Below are 19336 nucleotides of genomic sequence, written 5' to 3'. Positions count from 1 at the left end.
GTTAGACTCAGATCCTTGGCACCTGAGTATAGATGTAAAGTCATCGGGTAGATTTCAATGGTAATGTTTATCACCTCTACTAATTAATGTGACGTAAATTTTTATACTTACTCCTCAAATATACTTCATTTTTTAAAATTTGTTGATTTGTGTGTGTGTGTGTGTGTGTGTGTGTATCACACAGAACATCCCAAACCATCTTATTCAACTATACATCTACTTCCCAGATGGCACCCTCCCATAGCCTCCCTCCCCACCACTAGAGCCCTTATACTCTGATATCTCTGCTACTATCCTCTGTGTTGTCGGCAGCCTTTTGCTCTGGAGACTGTTATTGAGTATGTTAAAGCTGTAATGAAATGCTTCTTCTAAAAAAATTATTTTTTAAATTAAAAACAAAACAAAGCAAAACAAAAAAAACAAATGTACTACATGAAAAAATAAAATTGCTATATACTAGCCAACAAAGCTTTCAAACCACTTCAAGACCTTAAGATTACCTGCCAGAGCAGTCCTGGTCAAGAGCCTACCGTTACTATCATCGGCATGCCCTTCTTACTCATGTGTTCTGTCTACAAGAAGTGAATCAGATCAGTGAAGCAATTTAAAAAGCTTTTTGGAAGCCTATTTCAAATTCAAGAGGTTGACTCTAATTTCTATGAACCGCAGAATGCTCAACTTAAAACTCAATTGATTATTATCAACATCTCTCATATAAATGACAGGGCTCCTCATCATAGACTAAAATCCTCAAGTTTTAAGAAATTCAACATATACAGTATATGCCAAGGTCAGGGATTTTTTTTTTTTTGGTCTTACTTTTCATGATGATAAAAACTTACTAATTTAACACTGACCACTTCTCAGTGCCAAACTTTGTTCTGGGAAAGTTTTTAAAGATTATCTTTTTTTTAAAAAGTCCTTTTGGGGCTGGAGAGATGGCTCAGCAGTTAAGAACACTGGTTGTTCTTGCAGAAGACCTGGGTCTCAGATTCAAATCCCAGCACCCACATAGCAGCTAACAACTGTCTGTAACTCCAGTTCCAGGGATCTGACAGCCTCTTCTGTCCTTTGCAGGCATTGCACGACACGGGTGCACTTATCTACATGCAGGCAATACACGCATACACATAAAATAAAAATAATAAATAAAATACTTTTTCAAAGTCCTTTTTTCTACTCTTGCGGTGAACTTAAAACCCCTCTAAAAAAATCCCTAATAGTAAGTTTAAGTCTCACTTGGAGTACATAGTAAGACACTGTCTCAAAAAACAAAGTCGGGATGGAGAGAGTGCCCAGCAGTTAAGAGCACTGAATACTCTTGCAGGACCCAGGTTCTGTTCCCAGCACCCACATGGTAGCTAACAACCGTTTATAACTCCAGTTCCAGGGGATCCTATACCCTCTTCTGACTGTAGGCATTGCCTGCATATGGTGCACTTACATACATGCAAGCAAAACAGTCAAACACAGAAACAAAAATGCACTGCTATGCTCTCTCCAGCACAGCTGCATCCAACTCACTGTCCAACTCAAAGATGGAATGATAAGCAGGGCAATTCTCAAGGCTGCCAGCTTTGAAGCGGAAAGATTTCAACACCCAGATACAGAACTTCCATTTGAACTGATTCCCAGAAAAGCTTCCCTAATCTAATACCCATATAAATAACATGAATCTTGATGTCAGACCATGTCTCAGAAAGCAGACATAGTCTTAGGATTCAAAAGCAGAAAGCTGTGTGAAGTTAGCTCAGGCTCCAGGTGTCCTGAGCAAGTCCTGCTTCTTTCCTTTGCTCAGAGATATTTTATTCCTTAAAACTTTCCAACTTTCTTTTGAAGGACAACCAACCCAAAATAGTTTTAACACGTTACTCCACAGTTTATCCTCCTTGAAAATCTTTCACTCTCAAAATGTACACCATTTAATGTGGCCCAAACCTGTAACTCATTAGCACGGATTCACAGCCCCACCTAACCACAGTGCTGCCAACTTCCTACAGCTCAGGCAGTGGGATGCAGAGTAATGCCATAAAAAAAGGAAAGGGATGTGCTTTGATTTGGAGGAAGGAATGATAAAGGAAAGGCAGGGAAGGAAGGCGGTCAAAGGAAGGGAAAGGAGCCACCTGGAACATACTCACATTGGTCAGTGGGGCATGTGCAAACATGGAAAATCCTTCAAAGATATACTCATGATCATCATATTCTATAACTGTTGGCCTGTCGGTCTAAAAGTAAGCAAGAACACAACACGGGATTTACTAAATGACATGATTTGCATGTGCCGAAGCACACCTGTACACCAAGTTACCAAAAGCAGAAATAAAAGCAACTTTATAGACTTAACATTTTTCAAAATATCCGAAAATTTACCCAAAAGAATAACTTTAAATAGAATCCTCTGACTGAATGAAATTCTCTCACCTCGGATAGTAAGTGTAATATTTATCTATTAAAATAATCAATGTTGCTCATTATATGTACCATAAAGAAAAATGAAAGGCTATGTATAACTTCATTTTCTAGGAATTAAGTTCCTTTGATCCACAACACTACCAGTTCTAGTCTTACTACTGGATTTCTGAGCAAACAGAAGTCCTAATAGGAACAAGATAATAGCACAGCAACGCACAGTTAGGAAAGGCTGCTCATCACTTTGGAAAGATCAGAAGACCCTGAAGGCCTCACAATCCAGCTCGACCCTGCAGCTCCATTTATTATCATAATACTGTTATACATTATATTTTCATAAATTTTTGTCAGAAATAAACAACAGATTTTCTGGTTTGGTTCACAAGACAATAAAGATGTGGAAATACCCTACTTTACGCTTCCACTCCATCACTTCAATGCATAGTTCCTTAATTCACTGGCTGCTATAAAACTGGCTATTGTGTGGTACCAACACAATAATATAGTGAGGAGAGAAGCTGAAATAAACATCATTATGATAAAGGTCAATTTAATCAACATAAAGATTTTTATAATAAAGACCATGTAAGAACTGAATCAAAGCCCAGAATGGCAACTCATGCTTATAATCCCAGCACTCTGGAGGCTGAGGCAGGAGAAATGCTGTAAGCTAGAGGCCAGCCTGGGCAAATAGTTGCGTTCCAGGTCATCCTAGGTTATATGTGATTTTAATAGAAACTTACCAAAAAGTTGGTAGGAGGGGAGACGGTGATCCGATAGTGGAAGAGTCGTCCAGCATTGTTGGTCATAGGACGACAGGGCTTGATTGCCTAGAGGAACAAAATGAAAATAGATAAAGCAAAATAGTTTTCTTTTAAAATTAACTGTTCTGTCATATTCACATCTGACAACTGCTTTTATGTATGCTCCATCACAGATTGGTAGGAAAAAAAACTATTCACTTTACCATATATTAACTAAATCAATAAACAGATGTGGCCAGACACCAGTTCTCAACCTTAACCTGTATGCACTGGTGAAGTGGGGATCAGAGTATCCTGTGGCCCAGTGTTCAGTAAGACCATCAGTGTAGGTGGTGTTCTCCACCATGTGATCTCAGTGAATGGGTGACTGTCATCAGTGGGATGCCAGAGAGACAACAGCTGGATCCCCAGAGCATACAGCAGGACCCTGTTACTGGCATAATCTGGTGCTATTCAGTCCAAGTAGGGTATGGAAGTCCAGGAGGGTATGGAAGAATGCATGAGACCTGCCAGAGGAGCCAATGTGGGAGCCCCATTTGGCATAACTACCAGTAGAGGTTGCTCTATTCACACTGCAAACAGCTGGACTGGGTCTCTTCCCATTGGTGATTGGCCTGCTGTTGCTGTGAACACTTGGTTGGATGGTTATACTTTGGTCTTTTTTTCCAGAGCAGTAAGACCCTACAGAGTCTGATTAACTTCAGAAGTTATGCTATCAGATCCACAGATGTTTAGCCAGTAGGGAGGGGGGTGTCTTAAAAATAACTGTAAAACATCTGATTCCAGGGTGGCCTGATCAGGACTTTTCCAATGGTGCTCTTGGGCCATGGAGATGGCAGTTACTAACAGCCACTGGAGCATGCCTAAATGCTTTAGTAGCTCTCTTCCTTCCTCAACTTTACATCACTACTTTAAGCCCTTAATGGTAGGAGGCTCATGCTAGAATATGCTACTCACCATGCCACAAAAAGCTACTGGCAGCAGAGTATAGGAATATGTGCATATGCCCTTCCAGGACAAACCTAATGGGCTTTGCAATAACATTCTTACCAGTTTTGGAGTTGACTACAGCTATTATATTTTTTGGCCTGTGAGTTACAAACCACATCCTGCTAGGAACAAGCAGTGCCTTCTGATCCCTGCATCAGGTCCTTGAGCAAGGCACCCATAGAGAGGTGTGCCTCTTTGGGGACTCAGTGGTATCTAGGATGAACTTTTTCATCTGAGCTAAAGGTGGATGTGGCAGCTGCTTCCTAACTTGTCCCAAATGGTGACTGACAGTGCCTCACTCAGCATCAACACTCCACAGCTCACAGGGTTCCTGATCAGCTAAGCAGATGCAACTGAGGTGAGTCTGGGAGACCTAGACCTACTACCCAGGAGCTCCTACCAATAGCCCCCAGCAGGCATCCTAGAGGGTGGCATTCTATGAGAGGTCATACTGTCTTAGCAGGAGTACAGGCAATGATGAGTTGGGGTAGGATTTGGTGATGATTCCTGCAGTCCATCAGAAGCTACTCTTCTAAGTCTCCCATTGACAGACAACAATAAATGTACAATTTGCAGATTTTTTCCTTAGCCTTCTTGTTCCATAGCATCATGATGCTAGGACTCTTCAGAACCAGTGATACTTCTACACAACAGGAACTAGAGACACACCACCTGGCAGTCAGCTCTTCAAACCAAGGGCATACTCCCACCTTCCAACAGCATCCAGACCATTCTCTGACAGAGTCTGACCCACAATTGGGAGAATAGAATTGTCTTAAGAACCATTTTGGCAGGTTGTGCCTGGTAGTAATTTCCAAAGTAGGAACACAAGGTGTATGTAGAAGCAGAAACAGGTCAAAAAGCAGAATCAAACCACCAAGTCAACCGTGGAACATTCTGTATGGCTTCACCAAATTTTCTGTCAGGGCCAGTCACCATTCACTCTCCTGAGTCTCCCACAGAACTGAGTGTGATGACTCACTTGCTTCTAAGAATCTCCTCCTTGTCTCCAACTATCATATTCAGTACTCTCAGGCAGTCCCAGATAGCCAGCTTCCCTAAGAGTGACAATTCCCTTGCAGTCCAATTCACATCACAAATGAACCTTAGGCACCACCCAAGGCTCAGGCATTTATCCTAGCAACCCTCTTACAAAACACATAACTACTATAGGTCAGATGGTCACCAGACAAATGACTGACCAGAAGAGTCCCCATCTGAAACTGTTCTCAGAATTTGAGAGATCCTTCCTTCTTTCTTGTACCTAAGGCAGATATCAAGTATTTCTTCATAAAGGGAGTTTAAGCTCTTCTTTGAAATGATTGCTCAAAGGTTTAAGAAAACTGCATTTGTGCTGAGGGGCCATCCTGAAATCCCAAGCTGGGCTGCATCACACCAACCCTACATCTGAGACACCTTAGCTCTGCATCTAGAGAACCTGACATGTAGCAAGTAGTACCAAGAACAAGCAAGCTAAGAACAAAGACGGCATTCTGGAGCTGAAGCACTTACCATCCAACTAGTAAGGAAGACTCTATCACTGGTAGTAGCCGTGGTTTATACAATCCCTGAAACCAGGTGGCCAGATAATTAAAATTTTCAAGCACTGAGAATTGGGAGGCCATACCACTGGAAACTGGGGCAATATACTAAGTATTGTGAACTATAGAAGAAATGGTACCTACAAGAATAAGGGCCATGGACCTCTTGGAATGGATGACAATTGCTAAATACCATATTCTCTACCACAGTCCTCAATCCTTGGTCTGCCTAGAATCATCTGGGGGGCTTATTAAAGTACTCTCAGAGTACTCTCTCCCTGGTAGCTGAGAAGGGTGACAACATACAATTCCAACAAGCTCCATATTAAGACAAAACTAATCAGAAGACTTCACTGAGAGAACCACTGCCTTACAGAAATGTACCAGTGGAGAATAAAGGGCAATTGGAAGGCAGATGTGAAAGCCAGAGATCTTCTTGAAGGCATAAAAAGAACCTCCCATCACTTGCAGTGAGACATCAGAGAAAGCCAGGAACAAGCCAGGGCTTACCTGTGAAAACAGCCATACTTCAAGGACAAATGACAGCCAAGGAAGGTCTGTTATGCCAAGGTCAGGGCCCTGGAAACCTGGGATATGGACATTTAGGTTTTAACTCCCCAGACTCCTCTGAACCTTCTGACTCTGCAGATATGGCACATCCCTCCCTGTTAAGACCAATCACTCACCTGTATCAAAAAACAATGGAAGATCCTGTAAGGCACCAATGCCCACCCTACACCCCACCCCACACAGTACCCAATCAATCTGCTTCCTTGGCAAGAGACCTAGAATCAGAATTATTTCTTAGCATCACCCAGCTGAATAGCTGCTTTGAAGAAAGTTTACTTCCCAAAGGAGCTACAAGAAATAATTGTAATTGGCATGTACCAGCAGCCAGGGGAATCTGCAAAGATCAGGTGAGGGACATGATTCAGTTTAAAGAAGAGTATATTGACTTTGGAGAACTCAGGAAACCATCAAGAGGTAATTAGCAACTCCTTATAATGGTAGCTCTAAAAAGCAATGGCCCACCTAAGTGATGTTGAAATTCTAGAGGCACCCATCCAGATACTGAAGGAAAGCAGTAAGCATGCTGGAATGGAGGGAGTTATCTCCAATTAGAAAATATACAGATAATCCCCAGAGGACACACCGATAGAACTATGCTAGGGAGGAACAGCGCATCACCAAGATCAGAGGTAGCCTCCTCCACCAGCCAAGACTAATCAAAGAGGAGAGTCTATAAAGACCAACAGGAATGGTAAAATCGGAAAAAAGAGAGACCAAGTGCTAGGGCTAAACTACTAGAAGGCATATCACATAATTATCATTATGACCAATAAAGTCAAAGCACCAGGCAAAGGGTCTCAGTGATGGAAATAGTTAACAGAACATGCTGTCCCTAAGTAAAAAGTAAGTGGGGAATCAACAAAAGTACTATGCAGTCTGTACAAACAGAAAAAATGAAGAATAGATAAGCAAGAGGCTAAAGGTAGGTGAATAGTCACATTATCCCCTGCCCAGTTCCAAGTCTGATCAAGGATTTTATACTGAAACCCACTGGCTGCAGAGGTGACCAGATTCTAGGAGAAAGGATATTATACATTGTAACATGCAAATCTTTTCTCAAAGTGTTTATGGCCATTTACTCCAGATACTGTACACAGAAAAAAGGAGAAAATCAGATAGTTCAACAAGTCCCCGACACAGTAACTGAATGATCATTGGTACATGGAGACTGGACGTGCCATCCTTGCACCTCAGAAAGAATAGACAAAATGAAACCAAAGTTACATGGAATCTTGGCCACGGCCTGGCTTAGTGAATCTACCTAAGGTGTACCCAATGGTCATTTCTCAGTCTCTTGCCTATAGCATTCAAACTGATATAGCTCGGCAGATGACACATCAAATCCTAATGTGGAGAAAGAGCTATTATTATAGGAAGACCATGCAGAAGCCACTCACCACCTTCCAACCCAAGTACCAAAAACAATATTCCATTATAGGAACAATGGAGATCAGTGCCATCCCTAAGGATCTGAAGCACACAGGGGTGCTGGTACCTATCATAATTCTGCTGAATTCATCAGTGAGTCCCTGAAGGATCCTGGAGGGTGAGCATAGACTACTCCACCAAATAGCTGCTCTGACTACAGCTGCTATGCAAAAGGTACTATGGCTCAAGAGGAGATTAACATGACCAGGTACAAAGTAGGCAGCAACTCATTTGGTCAATGTGTTCATTTCTATCCCAATTAGAAATAAAGATCAGAATGTCTCGCTTCTGACACTCAGGGTTTTGCCCCAGGGCTATATTATATCTATCATAATATTTATAGGGCTTCCAACTGTCCAGGCATACTGCAGGTCACACTGTTCCATTATCTCTGTCATATTGTGCTCCTCAGACCATGTGCACTATAGAAAATGAAAGAAAACACCCACAAAGGTTCAACAATGTTCAAGAGTCCAGTGATCTGGGAATGTCTAAGTCATCCCCTCCAAAGAAGAAAACATATTACTCCATCTTCAACCTCCTACAACAAAGAAAAAGCACAACACCTGGAGGTTCTCCTCAGACTCACAAAGCAGAACCCACACCCAGCCCATGTACACAGTGGCACAAAAGTCTACCAGAATCAAGTGGTCCAAGTAAGAAAGTAAGAAAGACCTTAGCAGCTCCATGCTAAGCACAAGCACTCCTGATGCTGTGACCCCACAATTCAGCAGATCCTACAGCATGGCTAGGAAAGAATGACAGAGGAATTTGTGATAGACCACACTGGGAGAACCACAGTGCTGGTCTCTGAGGTTCTGGACCAAGGCTAGGTCATCTGCAGTAAAAAATTACATGCTTTGAAAAAAAAAAAAAAAAAAAAAAAACAAAACACCCTAGCATGCCCACCTAAGAATGGAAGGCCTGGCCTTCCACATCAAATCAACACGTGCCCAGACCTGCCCATCATAAGCCAGATTCTCTCAGTCTCAACAAGCTTAACCACTTGTTAACAGACAAGTTGCCTGGACAGGTGAACCAGATCCCCATTAGCTATTTACCACTATGGCACAGATATACCCTCCTTTCCTCTACAACAACTAAGGATATATTGATAAACATGGAGGGAAAAGCCTAGGCATGGTTTGCGAATAAGTCAGTTGGAAAGTGGATGCATACAGAAAATTGGCTCACTACAGGCAGCCTGGAGATGGCTTTTAAAGGAAGCAATGAAGGAAAAAAAATCTCTCCAATGGACAGTTTCAGCAGTGTCCTGGTCAGGCACTTTGTATGGAAAAAGCAGTACCTTGAAGTGAGAATATATATGGACTGTCTATAGAAGCATGTGGACATACCAGCTGGTTAGCAGTCCAGAAAGAAAGATGGGAAAATCAGGGATGAAGAGAGTCTTATGAGAAACTAGTAAGTGAGCTAACGAGAAAGAGTATAATGATTTCTACATGACTATGGTGAACATGAGAGAACAGCCACCACAGAAGAAGCACTAGAGCAGCAAGCAGAGAGAATGACTAGGGCACTCACTCTTGTCTGTTGACCATCCCAGATTGACAGGATAGGCACATGAATGAAGTGGTCACAGTAGCAGAGACTTCGTGAGCCCAATAGTGCAGACCCCATTTCGTAAGACTAAGCTAGCTAAACTAACCTGACACCACTGAATATCCAGCTAGCCAGGTAATAATGACAATACTTCCTGAGGAGACCAACCTCCATTGGCAGTAAGTTGATTACCTGGGTCCCTTTATCTATACAAGAACAAACATGTAGCATATAGTCCACAGGCATGCAGCTGATACCACTGCTCACTGTCTCCTTTTCCAGGAAGAGCCTACTGCACAGCTATAGGGACACAGCCTGCAGCTGTTGGCTCACCAAGATGGCTCCTCTGGGGTCATCCTTAGCTACAGAGTGCCCTCTCCCAAAGTCATACCCTTTCTGAGAAAGACTCCTCTGGAGACAAAGGGATATAAGTGTGAAGGCCATTCCAGCCCAACAAAAGAAAATTCTGACAAGCCAGGCTGGCTATGTAGCAGCTGAACCGCCCCTCTGCTCAGTCCTGCTTCTCTCTTCTGTTATAGACATGGATCCCTAATCAACAGGTCAGAGTACCAACCTGAGGCACATGGAACAGATGCCCACAGATGACAAAATTCCTTCCTGCACTTGCTGACCTTTAAAGACAAGTATTTTAAATGATCAGGCAGTCTTGTAGCTTTCATTTAGTTATAGCTAAGAGCTTCAAACAAGTTCTAAATAGAGATTAAGGACTTACATAGTCTACATTTAAGTATAACGTGCTGAATCATAATGGTAATCCTATGATTAATGAAAACAGTGTACGAAACTCAAAGATAAGGAAAAAATGAAGGAACAGTTTTGATTAGTATCAAAAAGGAGTAGTTACAAATGACTCTACAATATAAATATCCTACCCACTTGATGAAGCTTAGAGAGTCTGTGAAAAGCCAGGACTGGGGGACAGTGAATGGGATACCCAGTTGGTGAAAACAACAAACTAAAAAGACAGATTCTAACAAGTGCTTCAGTGGAAGGAAAGCACCACCAGGTAGCAAACTGGGTAGGTCCCCCAGGGGAAGAAAATGTGAACCTCACAATTTGAATAAGAGCATCCCCCAGGGCAAGTCATAACCATTTATGAACAGGGGAAAATACTACAATGTATACAGTTTGAAAATACATAACACACTTCAAATACACCTTGCCTAATTTAAATAATGAGCCTTTCAAATCTGATGACATTCCACAGTCTACTCTCAAAGTCAAGTATTTTCCCTCTGTAATTATCAATAACAGAGCCTATAACAAAGAATATGCAAAGACTATTTTGACAACATTATTTTATGGAATGGGATAAGAATAATAATGGCATCTGTTTACTTCTGGCTCCTCAGTGCTTGCAAAAATCATAACCCAAGCCAGTTACCTCCTCTCCAGGATAAATGCTGTGCCGAATTCCTGTGCGTCTCGCTTTTGCACTGCATTTGCAAAGTGGTCCATCATTCATCTGTCAGAAACAGAATGTAATTCAGTTTTATTGGGGGAAATCCACATCAGGCATGATGATGCCTCAGAAACTCTGAGGTTTACTGCCATTGAGTACTGAGGCTCTGAGAAGGCTGTCACGGTTAGAAGATTAAACGGATGTTCCAAAACCAATAAAGCTGCAAACTGTCTATAATGTCTGATAAAAGGAAACTGTACAACAGCATTGGAATCCCAAGTTATCTGTGCAGCCAAGCAGAAAATATCAGTGTCAGCACACTGCTCACCCCCATCTCCTACCTCTTTGTAGGACATTTTTTCCTTCTTTTTATTTCAGAAAAAAATGATTCTTATACACACAAACATACTTCATATCCTAAAGTTGGGCACAGAGTACTTTAAAGGTGACCTGAAGATTAGAGTGCCTCTGAAACAGAGAGGAAAAAGATGCCTACTAGAATTAAAAAAAAATAAAAAAATTCTCAGTGCTAGGCAGGGTAAAATACATCTTTCACTCACCTTAATTCATTTTACTCAACAGGCGAACAATGCTGAATGCTTCTCAGACAGAACAGTAAAAATTAAGCATAAGGGGATAAACAGCACACTCCATGATCTCAAGTTAACACTTGTTCTAAATAGGAGAACAAATTATATGCTTACTACTTTAAAAGAAAAAGAAAATCCATCTAAACGATTACCACTGGAGCTGCCATGGTTGGTTAGGAAAGGCTTAAAGAGAAGAAAGTGAAAAGCAGTGCGCACAGAAAAGATGGCTACTCCATACACGGTGCTGGCATGCATGAGAAAAAGGGAAGGCAGGAAGCCCATGCTATGCTCAGGTACATGAGACCCAATTAGATGGAATGGATCATATATGTAAGGAGACTGTAGTGGATAGCTTTACTGTCAACTTGACACACCTGGGTAGAGGGAGCCTCAATTGAGGAATGGCCTCCATTGGACTGGCCTATAGCCATGTCTGTGGGGCATCTTGATTATTGAGTGATGTGCAAGGGCCCACCCTGGGCAGGTGGGCCTATGTTGTATAAGAAAGCAGGCTGAGCAGGGCCAGGAGAGCAAGCCAGTAAGTACCATTCCTCCATGACCTGTGCTCCTGCTCCTGCCCTGATTTCCTACCTTGGGCTCCCTGTGACCTGGGAGATGTAAGCTGAATACACCCTTTCCTTCCCAAGTTAGTAGTGGTCAGAGCGTTTTGTCACAGCAATGGAGAAACAAACTAGAACAGAGACCACACAAGAGCTGAAATAAAAATCAGTCAGTTTCAGTGCTAGGGAGATGACTCAGTCATTAAAGCGCTTGCCTCACAAGACCTAAGTTTAAAGTCCCAGAACTCACACAAAAAGCTATGCAAGGTGGTGTGTGCCTGTATCCCAGTGATAACAAGATGGGGAAAAGAAATGGGCAGATCCCTGAAAGCTGGGGTAGATCCCTGAAAGCTGAGCCTACAAAGCAAAATTCCAAATCAATAAGAGACTACACTTTTAAAGGGGCTGGAGAGATGGCTCAGCAGTTAAGAGCACCGACCACTCTTGCAGAGGACCTCAGTTCAATTCCCAGCACCCACATGGCAGCTAAGAATCATCCTTAATTCCAGTTCCTGGGGAATCTGACGCCCTCTTCTGACCTCCATGGCATCGCACGACACGTGTGCACTCACATACATGCAGGCAATACACTCATACACATAAAATAAAACTAATAAAGAGCTGGGCATGGTGGCACATGCCTTTAATCCCAGCACTTGGGAGGCAGAGGCAGGTGGATCTTTGTGAGTTCAAGGCCAGCCTGGTCTACATAGTGAGTTCCAGGACAGCTGGGGCTACAAGGAGACCCTGTTTCAAAAAAAAAAGACAAAAATAAAATAAAAATAAAAATAAATAACAAAAATATTTTTAAAAAATAAGAGACTACACTTTAAACAAAAGGTGGACAGTAGGGACTGGAGAGATGGCTCAGTGGTTAAGAGCACTGGCTGCTCTTGTAGAGGACCCAGGTTTGATTCCCAGCACCCATATAGAAGCTAACAACTCTCTGTAACTCCAATTCCAGGGAATTTAATGCCTTCCTCTAGCCTCTGTGGACATTGCATGACATGGGTGCACTTACATACATGCAGACACAAAACATTCATACACATAAAATAAAAAATAGAAAGAGGGCCAGGTATGGTGGCGCACACCTTTAATCTCAGCACTCAGGAGGCAGAGGCAGGCAGATCTCTGTGAGTTCAAGGCCAGCCTGGTCTACATAGTGAGTTCCAGGACAGCTGGGGCTACAGGGAGACCCTGTCTCAAAAAGACAAAAAAAAAAAAAAAAAAAAAAAAAAAAATTTAAATTTAAAAAAAGGTTGCAAATGGTGGTGGAAGGTACCTGAGAATCAGCACATAAGCTTGTGCTCTGACCTCCACAAGCATGCCATATAGACACATGCATACACACACACACACACTCTCAGTCACACAAAGAAGCCAGTTTCAGGAGTTTACCCAGTATAAATGTAATGAATGTGAATAATTTCTTTTTCCTTGTCATTCCATAACTATTATAGTATAACAACTACTGATGTAGTGTTTATACCATATTAAGTATTATAAGCAATCTAGAGTTTTAAAGTATAACAGAGGGTAGGTGTAGGTTACAGGCAAATACACCATATTACATAAAGGACTCTAGCATTTGGGGATTTGGGCATCTGTGTATACCCTGGAACCAATCCCCTTTATATACTGAGGGGAATGTCCATATTGGCAGAGGCCAAAAGAAGGTATCAGAGCCCCTACAACTAGAACTACAAGTGGCTGTAAGCCACCCAATGTGGGTGCCAAGAACAAAACCTGGGTTCTCTGCGAGAACAGCAAGTGCTTTCAACTGCAGAGTCATCTTTCTAGCCACAACACATATTTCTTTAAAATTCTAGGGATTTGTAACTCATTGTACCCAATTAAAATATAAATGAAAATATCTCAGTAAGACTTTGGCAAGATATAGTAAAGTGAAAGCTTAAACTTTCTTTAGCCTTTTGGGAAATCTAAAGTTCCAGGTGGTAGAGCTGAGGAATAATACTACTAGCTAAAAAATTGTGTTAGGATATTATATAGAGTAACAGCTGGCAAATAAGAGACAATAACATTCCATCAAAAAGCACAGCACTCTCCTAGAGCCAATCCTAACTCCAGGGAAGCAGACACCGAATAGCCTACACAGTTGCCTTTACCAGGGGCTGTGCACTCACTTGGATCAGCCCTTTACAAGTATACAGAAGACACAAAACCAAACACAAGAAACAGAACCACGAGACAATACAGAAGTCCATCAAAGCTGACTTTACAGCACAGTAACCCACAGAAGCCAAGGAAGATCCTTCTTGAGAGAGAACAACAATCAATGAAAAAGACACATATGGGGAAATGTTTCTTTTAGGGCAGACAAATGTTCCAAAATTAGACTGTAATGACGGTATACAGTCTTGAAAAATATAATAAAAATGACAATGAATTATAAACTTGTGTTTAAATTGTATTACATGAAATGCAACCCCATAAAACGAATAAAAAGAAATTGCTAGGTGTAATGGCACATGATTGTGATACCAGCACTCTAGAAGCAGAGGCAGAAAGTGTCACAAGTTCAAGGTCAACCTGGACTATATTTGAAATAAGAGTTTTAAAATGCATTGACAATTTTGCAAATATTCTACTCAATTCCAAGGCACCATAACATACATTTTTGTCCATCATTCCCATTATAGTAATCCTATCAACAACAACAAAAATACTTCTTTTTTGTTTTTTAAGTATTTTTTAAAATATTGTTTTTGTTGTTTTTAAAGACAATGTCTTACTATGTAGCACTGGCAGGCCTAGAACTCTCTATATAGACTAGATGTGCTGGATAGCTTTAGTGTCAACTTGACACACTGGGTAGGGCAGGCCTAGAACTCTCTATATAGACTAGGTGTGCTGGATAGCTTTAGTGTCAACTTGACACACCTGGGTTGAGGGAGCCTCAATTGGGGAATTGCCTCTACTGGACTGGCCTGTGGCCATGTCTGAAGGGCATCTTCTTGATGAGTGACGTGGGAGGGCCCAGCCCACTGTGGCTGGTGCCACCCCTGGGCAGGTGGGCCTGTGTAGCATAAGAAAGCAGGCTGAGCAGGGGCCAAGGGAGCAAACCAGTAAGCAGCATTCTTCCATGGCCTGTGCTCCAGCTCCTGCTTTCAGGTTCCTGCCCTGAGTTCCTACCTTGGGCTCCCTGATGAATTATGACCTAGGAGATGTAAGCTGAATAAACCCTTTCTTCCCTAAGTTGGTAGCGGTCAGAGTGTTTTGTCACAGCAATGAAGAAACAAACTAGGACACTAGGCTAGCCTCAAACTCATAGAGATCTTCTGAGTACTGGAATTAAAGATGAGTACCACCACACCCAGAAAAAAAAAAAAACTTTTTTTTTTCTCTTTTTGAGACAGGGTCTCCCTATAGCTCCAGCTGCCTGGAATTCACTCTGCAGATCAGGCTGGCCTTGAACTCACAGAGGATCTGCCTGCCTCTGCCTCCCGGGATTAAAGGCATGTGCCACCATGCCCGGCCAAAAAAAACACTTTTAAAAATAACTATTATCAGGCTGGAGAGATGGGTCAGTGGTTAAGGGCCTCACTGACTGCTCTTGCAGAGGACCCAGGTTCAATTCCCAGCACATGGCAGTCAACAACTGTCCATAACTCCAGTTCCAGGGAACCCAACACCCTCTTCTGACCTCCAGGGGCACTGCATGATATGGGTGCACTTTTACACATGCAAGCAACGCACTCATATACACAAAATAAAAATAAAAAATAACAAGAATCAGAAGATCATTCTAATTAATACAGAATGATATAAACTTTTCACAACACATAAATGGCAAATTACAAAAATAAGTAGGCATATGCTTTATTATTAATAATTTCACATTCATAACAGATACTATTTTTGTCTGGACCGTGTATTTGTATGATATAAATCTGAGCAAGATACCATTTTAGAGCCAGACACTGTGTGACATAACCCACTACTTAAGAGGCTGCAGCAGAAAGTTCCTGAATTTGAAGCCAGCCCTAAAACTACATAGTGAGATCCTGTCTCAACCATAAATACATATTTATATATAATTTCTATCGCACATTACCTCAAAATGAAAATCAAAAATGTTTAATGGCCCAGGTATGTCATTAGCTCGTGTTCTTAACAAGGAAAGGAATTCACAAAAACTCATGACAGTTACCAACTAAAAAACAAATGAAATTTTATAGAACTATACTGTTTACTATTTTGTAGCAAGATTCCTTCCAAGTGAACTGCTTTTAAAAAGACCTACAGGTTCCTTTCTCCCTGCCATTCATCTCCTTCCTTCTATTCCAAGCTTAATGAAGCAGCACTGCTAACCTGCTCCCAACAAGGAATTTACAAATGTCAACTATGATTCAACAACAGTTGTTCTGGTGCTTAAGCTTTGGAACTGAACTCCAAACCTGAAAGGAAATAAGCTCTGAAAAATGACTCACAACCCTGGGAGTAAAATTCCATTTCAATACCAGCCAACATGCATCTTCTGAACCCAGAGTCGTAAATGTGATGTGTGGGCTTGCAACCTTCATAGCAAGAGCATAAAACACTCGCACCTGGCCCGGGTCGTTGTACCAAAGTTCATCATGAAGTCGGTCAGGGTGAGCCTTTTTGCGTTTAATCTCTGCAATAACATCAAAAACCTCCGAGTCCGAGCTGCTAGAACAGGTGCTATCCTCATCAGACTCGCATTCAGATTCACTGGAACTCTCTAATGAAAGGGAAGAAAAAACACACAAGTTCATGAAATTAACTAAATGGTTTTGCAAAGACTTTCAAATGCCCTAAACCTCTAAAGGTAAAAGGACAGCTAGAATAGTTGTTTACTCTTTTAGTAAATTTTCAAGGGGCTTCCCTACATTAAACACACTAAACAATGCCACAAAAGGCATATTGTTCATAATGCTAAGTTATATTCTATCTGGGGAAACAAGGAAAATGTAGATTTTTAGAAATAAAATGATACCTAATGAACATTGTCAGATTAAAAAACAACACAGTTACAGTGATGTCATTCTTTAAAAATGCTATCAATCCAGAAAAGAGCCAGTCCCCTATGATCCAGAAAGGTCAGTGACAATTTCATAGAAAAGGCACTTCCAACTGAGCCACTGGACAGAGGAGGAGGGGACTGATGAGGAAGGGAGAGAAAGAATGAAGAGGGACCATGGAGGTTAGGCATGGAGACAGGATGAGGGTAGAATCTGGGGGTGGCAACAGCCTCACAGAGCACTCTGGGAGGTGAGGGAGGAAAAGCACTGCAAATGCCAGACTCTAGGCCCTGTGTGAACGAAACACTAAAGATCTTACATTTTTTCCATTCAACAGTAGCAATAAAAGATGTTAGTACTTGTTGAGTATGATGGCAGAAACTTGTAACCCCATTACTAGGGAGGTAGAGGCAAGAGGATCAGTTCAAGGCCATCCTCAGCTACATACTGAGTTCAAGGTCAGCCTGAACTATGTAAGACCCTATCTTAAAACAAAAAACCAGAAAGATTTTAGTCCTAGAAAGTGACTGCATGAAAACAGAGAATTATGCTGTATAAAATAAGAAATACTGCCGGGTGTGGTGGTGCACACCTTTAATCCCAGCACTTGGGAGGCAGAGGCAGGCAGATCTCTGTGAGTTGGAGGCCAGCCTAGTCTACATAGCAAGTTCCAGGTCAGCTGGGGCTACAGGGAGACCCTGTCTCAAAAAGACAGAAAAGAAAAGAAATACTGTGTGATTCCACTTATGCGAAATACTTGGTCACCAAATTCAGAGAGAAAGTGGAGGCAGTTGAAAGGACTTGAGGAAGGGAAAGGGGCTTTCTGGATTGCTGCCTAATGGGTACAAGTTTGGCAAGAAGAAGAAAATTCTGAAAACTGGTTGCTAGCAAAGCACATGTACTTAATATGACTGAACTAGATGGTTGAAATGCTTATGATGGTAAATCCCATGTCGTATTTTATCACAATTTGTAAAAGAAGTTAGACTGATCTTTTGAGAAATTAATCTTAACCCAAGTAGCATCATAGTAAAATCCAACATCGCAACATTTTACAGTGGGAAAACTGAGACACAGAGACTAAACCCCAAGCTCAAAGTTTTTTTTCAAAAGCCCCTTATCAAGTAAGTAGAACAGGGACTCCAAGCCAGGCCATTTGACTTCTGAGCTGGTGCTTTTGAAACAAAACAGGTATGAGTAGGAGAGAGCCATAGAGAACAGGCAACAGCATATTGAATGCCTCATCTGTGATCAATATTCCACCTTTTGACTAGGATCAGTGGAGTCTGTGCATAGCATTCTGTTGGCAAAGAACACAAGCGTCAACAAGCATTTCCATCCTCAAAGATCTTACTATCAGCAACCCTTGCACCTTATGCCTGTAATCCCAGCACTCTGGAAGCTGAAACAGGAGGATCACCGTGAGTTCAAACCAGTCTGGGCAAGCCAGTAAGGTCAGGATAGCCTGAGCTATGGAGTAAGAGTTTGTCTCATAAAACCACAGGTGCTAGAGAATTTCAGCATCTACTTAAAACCTCAGAACATATACTTGAAAACAAACCACTATATGAAAAATCTATGACTAGGGAGAAGCCTTCACACAGCAGTGGGTCATGACAGTTGTCTCTTCATCAGCCCAAAAGCATCTAGCAATGAAGAACTGAGAGGAGCCACTTGCCTGTCTTCAAGGGCTTAAGGCACAGGCTCCTGCTTTAAGAGGGACACTGGTCTATTGTCCTTTCTGATTATAAGTCTAGAATAACTCTGCAAGATACCCATGTTAGCACACCTTATAAAATCTTATCTAGTCTGCTGAACGTAACTGAGAAAATAAGTTAAAAAAAGAGGGAGATTCCACTGTTAGGTATTCTTGCTGACTACAGCTAAGGAAGGAAAAGTGAAAAAGATTTCAGTTTGGGACTCTGAAGGGCATTTTCCAAAAGGCCAGGAATAAGCAGTAATGACGAGTAGTCTTGGTCCAGTGGCTCTCCACTCACCTAAATCTTCATCCAGCTTTGTCTTCGGAGGTTCCCATGGAGGCCTAGCGGCTTTGGCCTTTTCTTGCCTGTTCCCCAACTCTTCTTCAAATTTGTCATATAAATCACGGAGCCTACTTGTTCCAACTACAGTAGAATCTCCCTTTCAAAACAAAGGATCAGTATGAGAAGCTATATTAATAATCACCATACCAAGAATTTTTAACAAGATGCGATTTTTCAACCCCCAATTTAGTGAATATTGAAAAGTGAAATTCCCAATGCTGATAGTGATCCTTTGAATCAAACACAGACTTGTATGCCTGGTAGATCAGGTAAATGCCCTTTGCCAAGATTAAGCAGCATGGAAACTGTTCACCTATGCCCATTAAATAAGACATTAAAAAATATTATGACCTTTGAAGCAAAAAGAAATAGTGTATACCACCCCAACCCCCCCACAAGCACACCCAATAAGCACAGAGAATCTAACAACACATCCCTACAGAAAGTTCTCCA

The 19336-nt window shown here is 41.7% G+C and overlaps 1 protein-coding gene across 1 annotated transcript in view; it reads right to left on the bottom strand.

Annotated features, from left to right (window-relative positions):
* The window catches only part of Drosha (drosha ribonuclease III), a 137119-nt gene that overhangs the window by 93074 nt on the left and 24709 nt on the right, over window positions 1-19336 (bottom strand). Inside the window, exons 8-12 of the mRNA XM_008835690.3 lie at window positions 18839-18980; window positions 16407-16561; window positions 10668-10748; window positions 3153-3239; window positions 2139-2225 (exon numbers count right to left, since the gene is read on the bottom strand). Of these exons, the coding sequence (XP_008833912.1) occupies window positions 2139-2225; window positions 3153-3239; window positions 10668-10748; window positions 16407-16561; window positions 18839-18980 (552 nt within the window). The remainder of the gene's footprint in view (window positions 1-2138; window positions 2226-3152; window positions 3240-10667; window positions 10749-16406; window positions 16562-18838; window positions 18981-19336) is intronic.

This window comes from Nannospalax galili, unplaced genomic scaffold (assembly GCF_000622305.1).
Source record: "Nannospalax galili isolate Female #2095 unplaced genomic scaffold, S.galili_v1.0 scaffold150, whole genome shotgun sequence".
Taxonomy (NCBI): domain Eukaryota; kingdom Metazoa; phylum Chordata; class Mammalia; order Rodentia; family Spalacidae; genus Nannospalax; species Nannospalax galili.
This window is presented reverse-complemented; position numbering and strand designations above follow the sequence as displayed.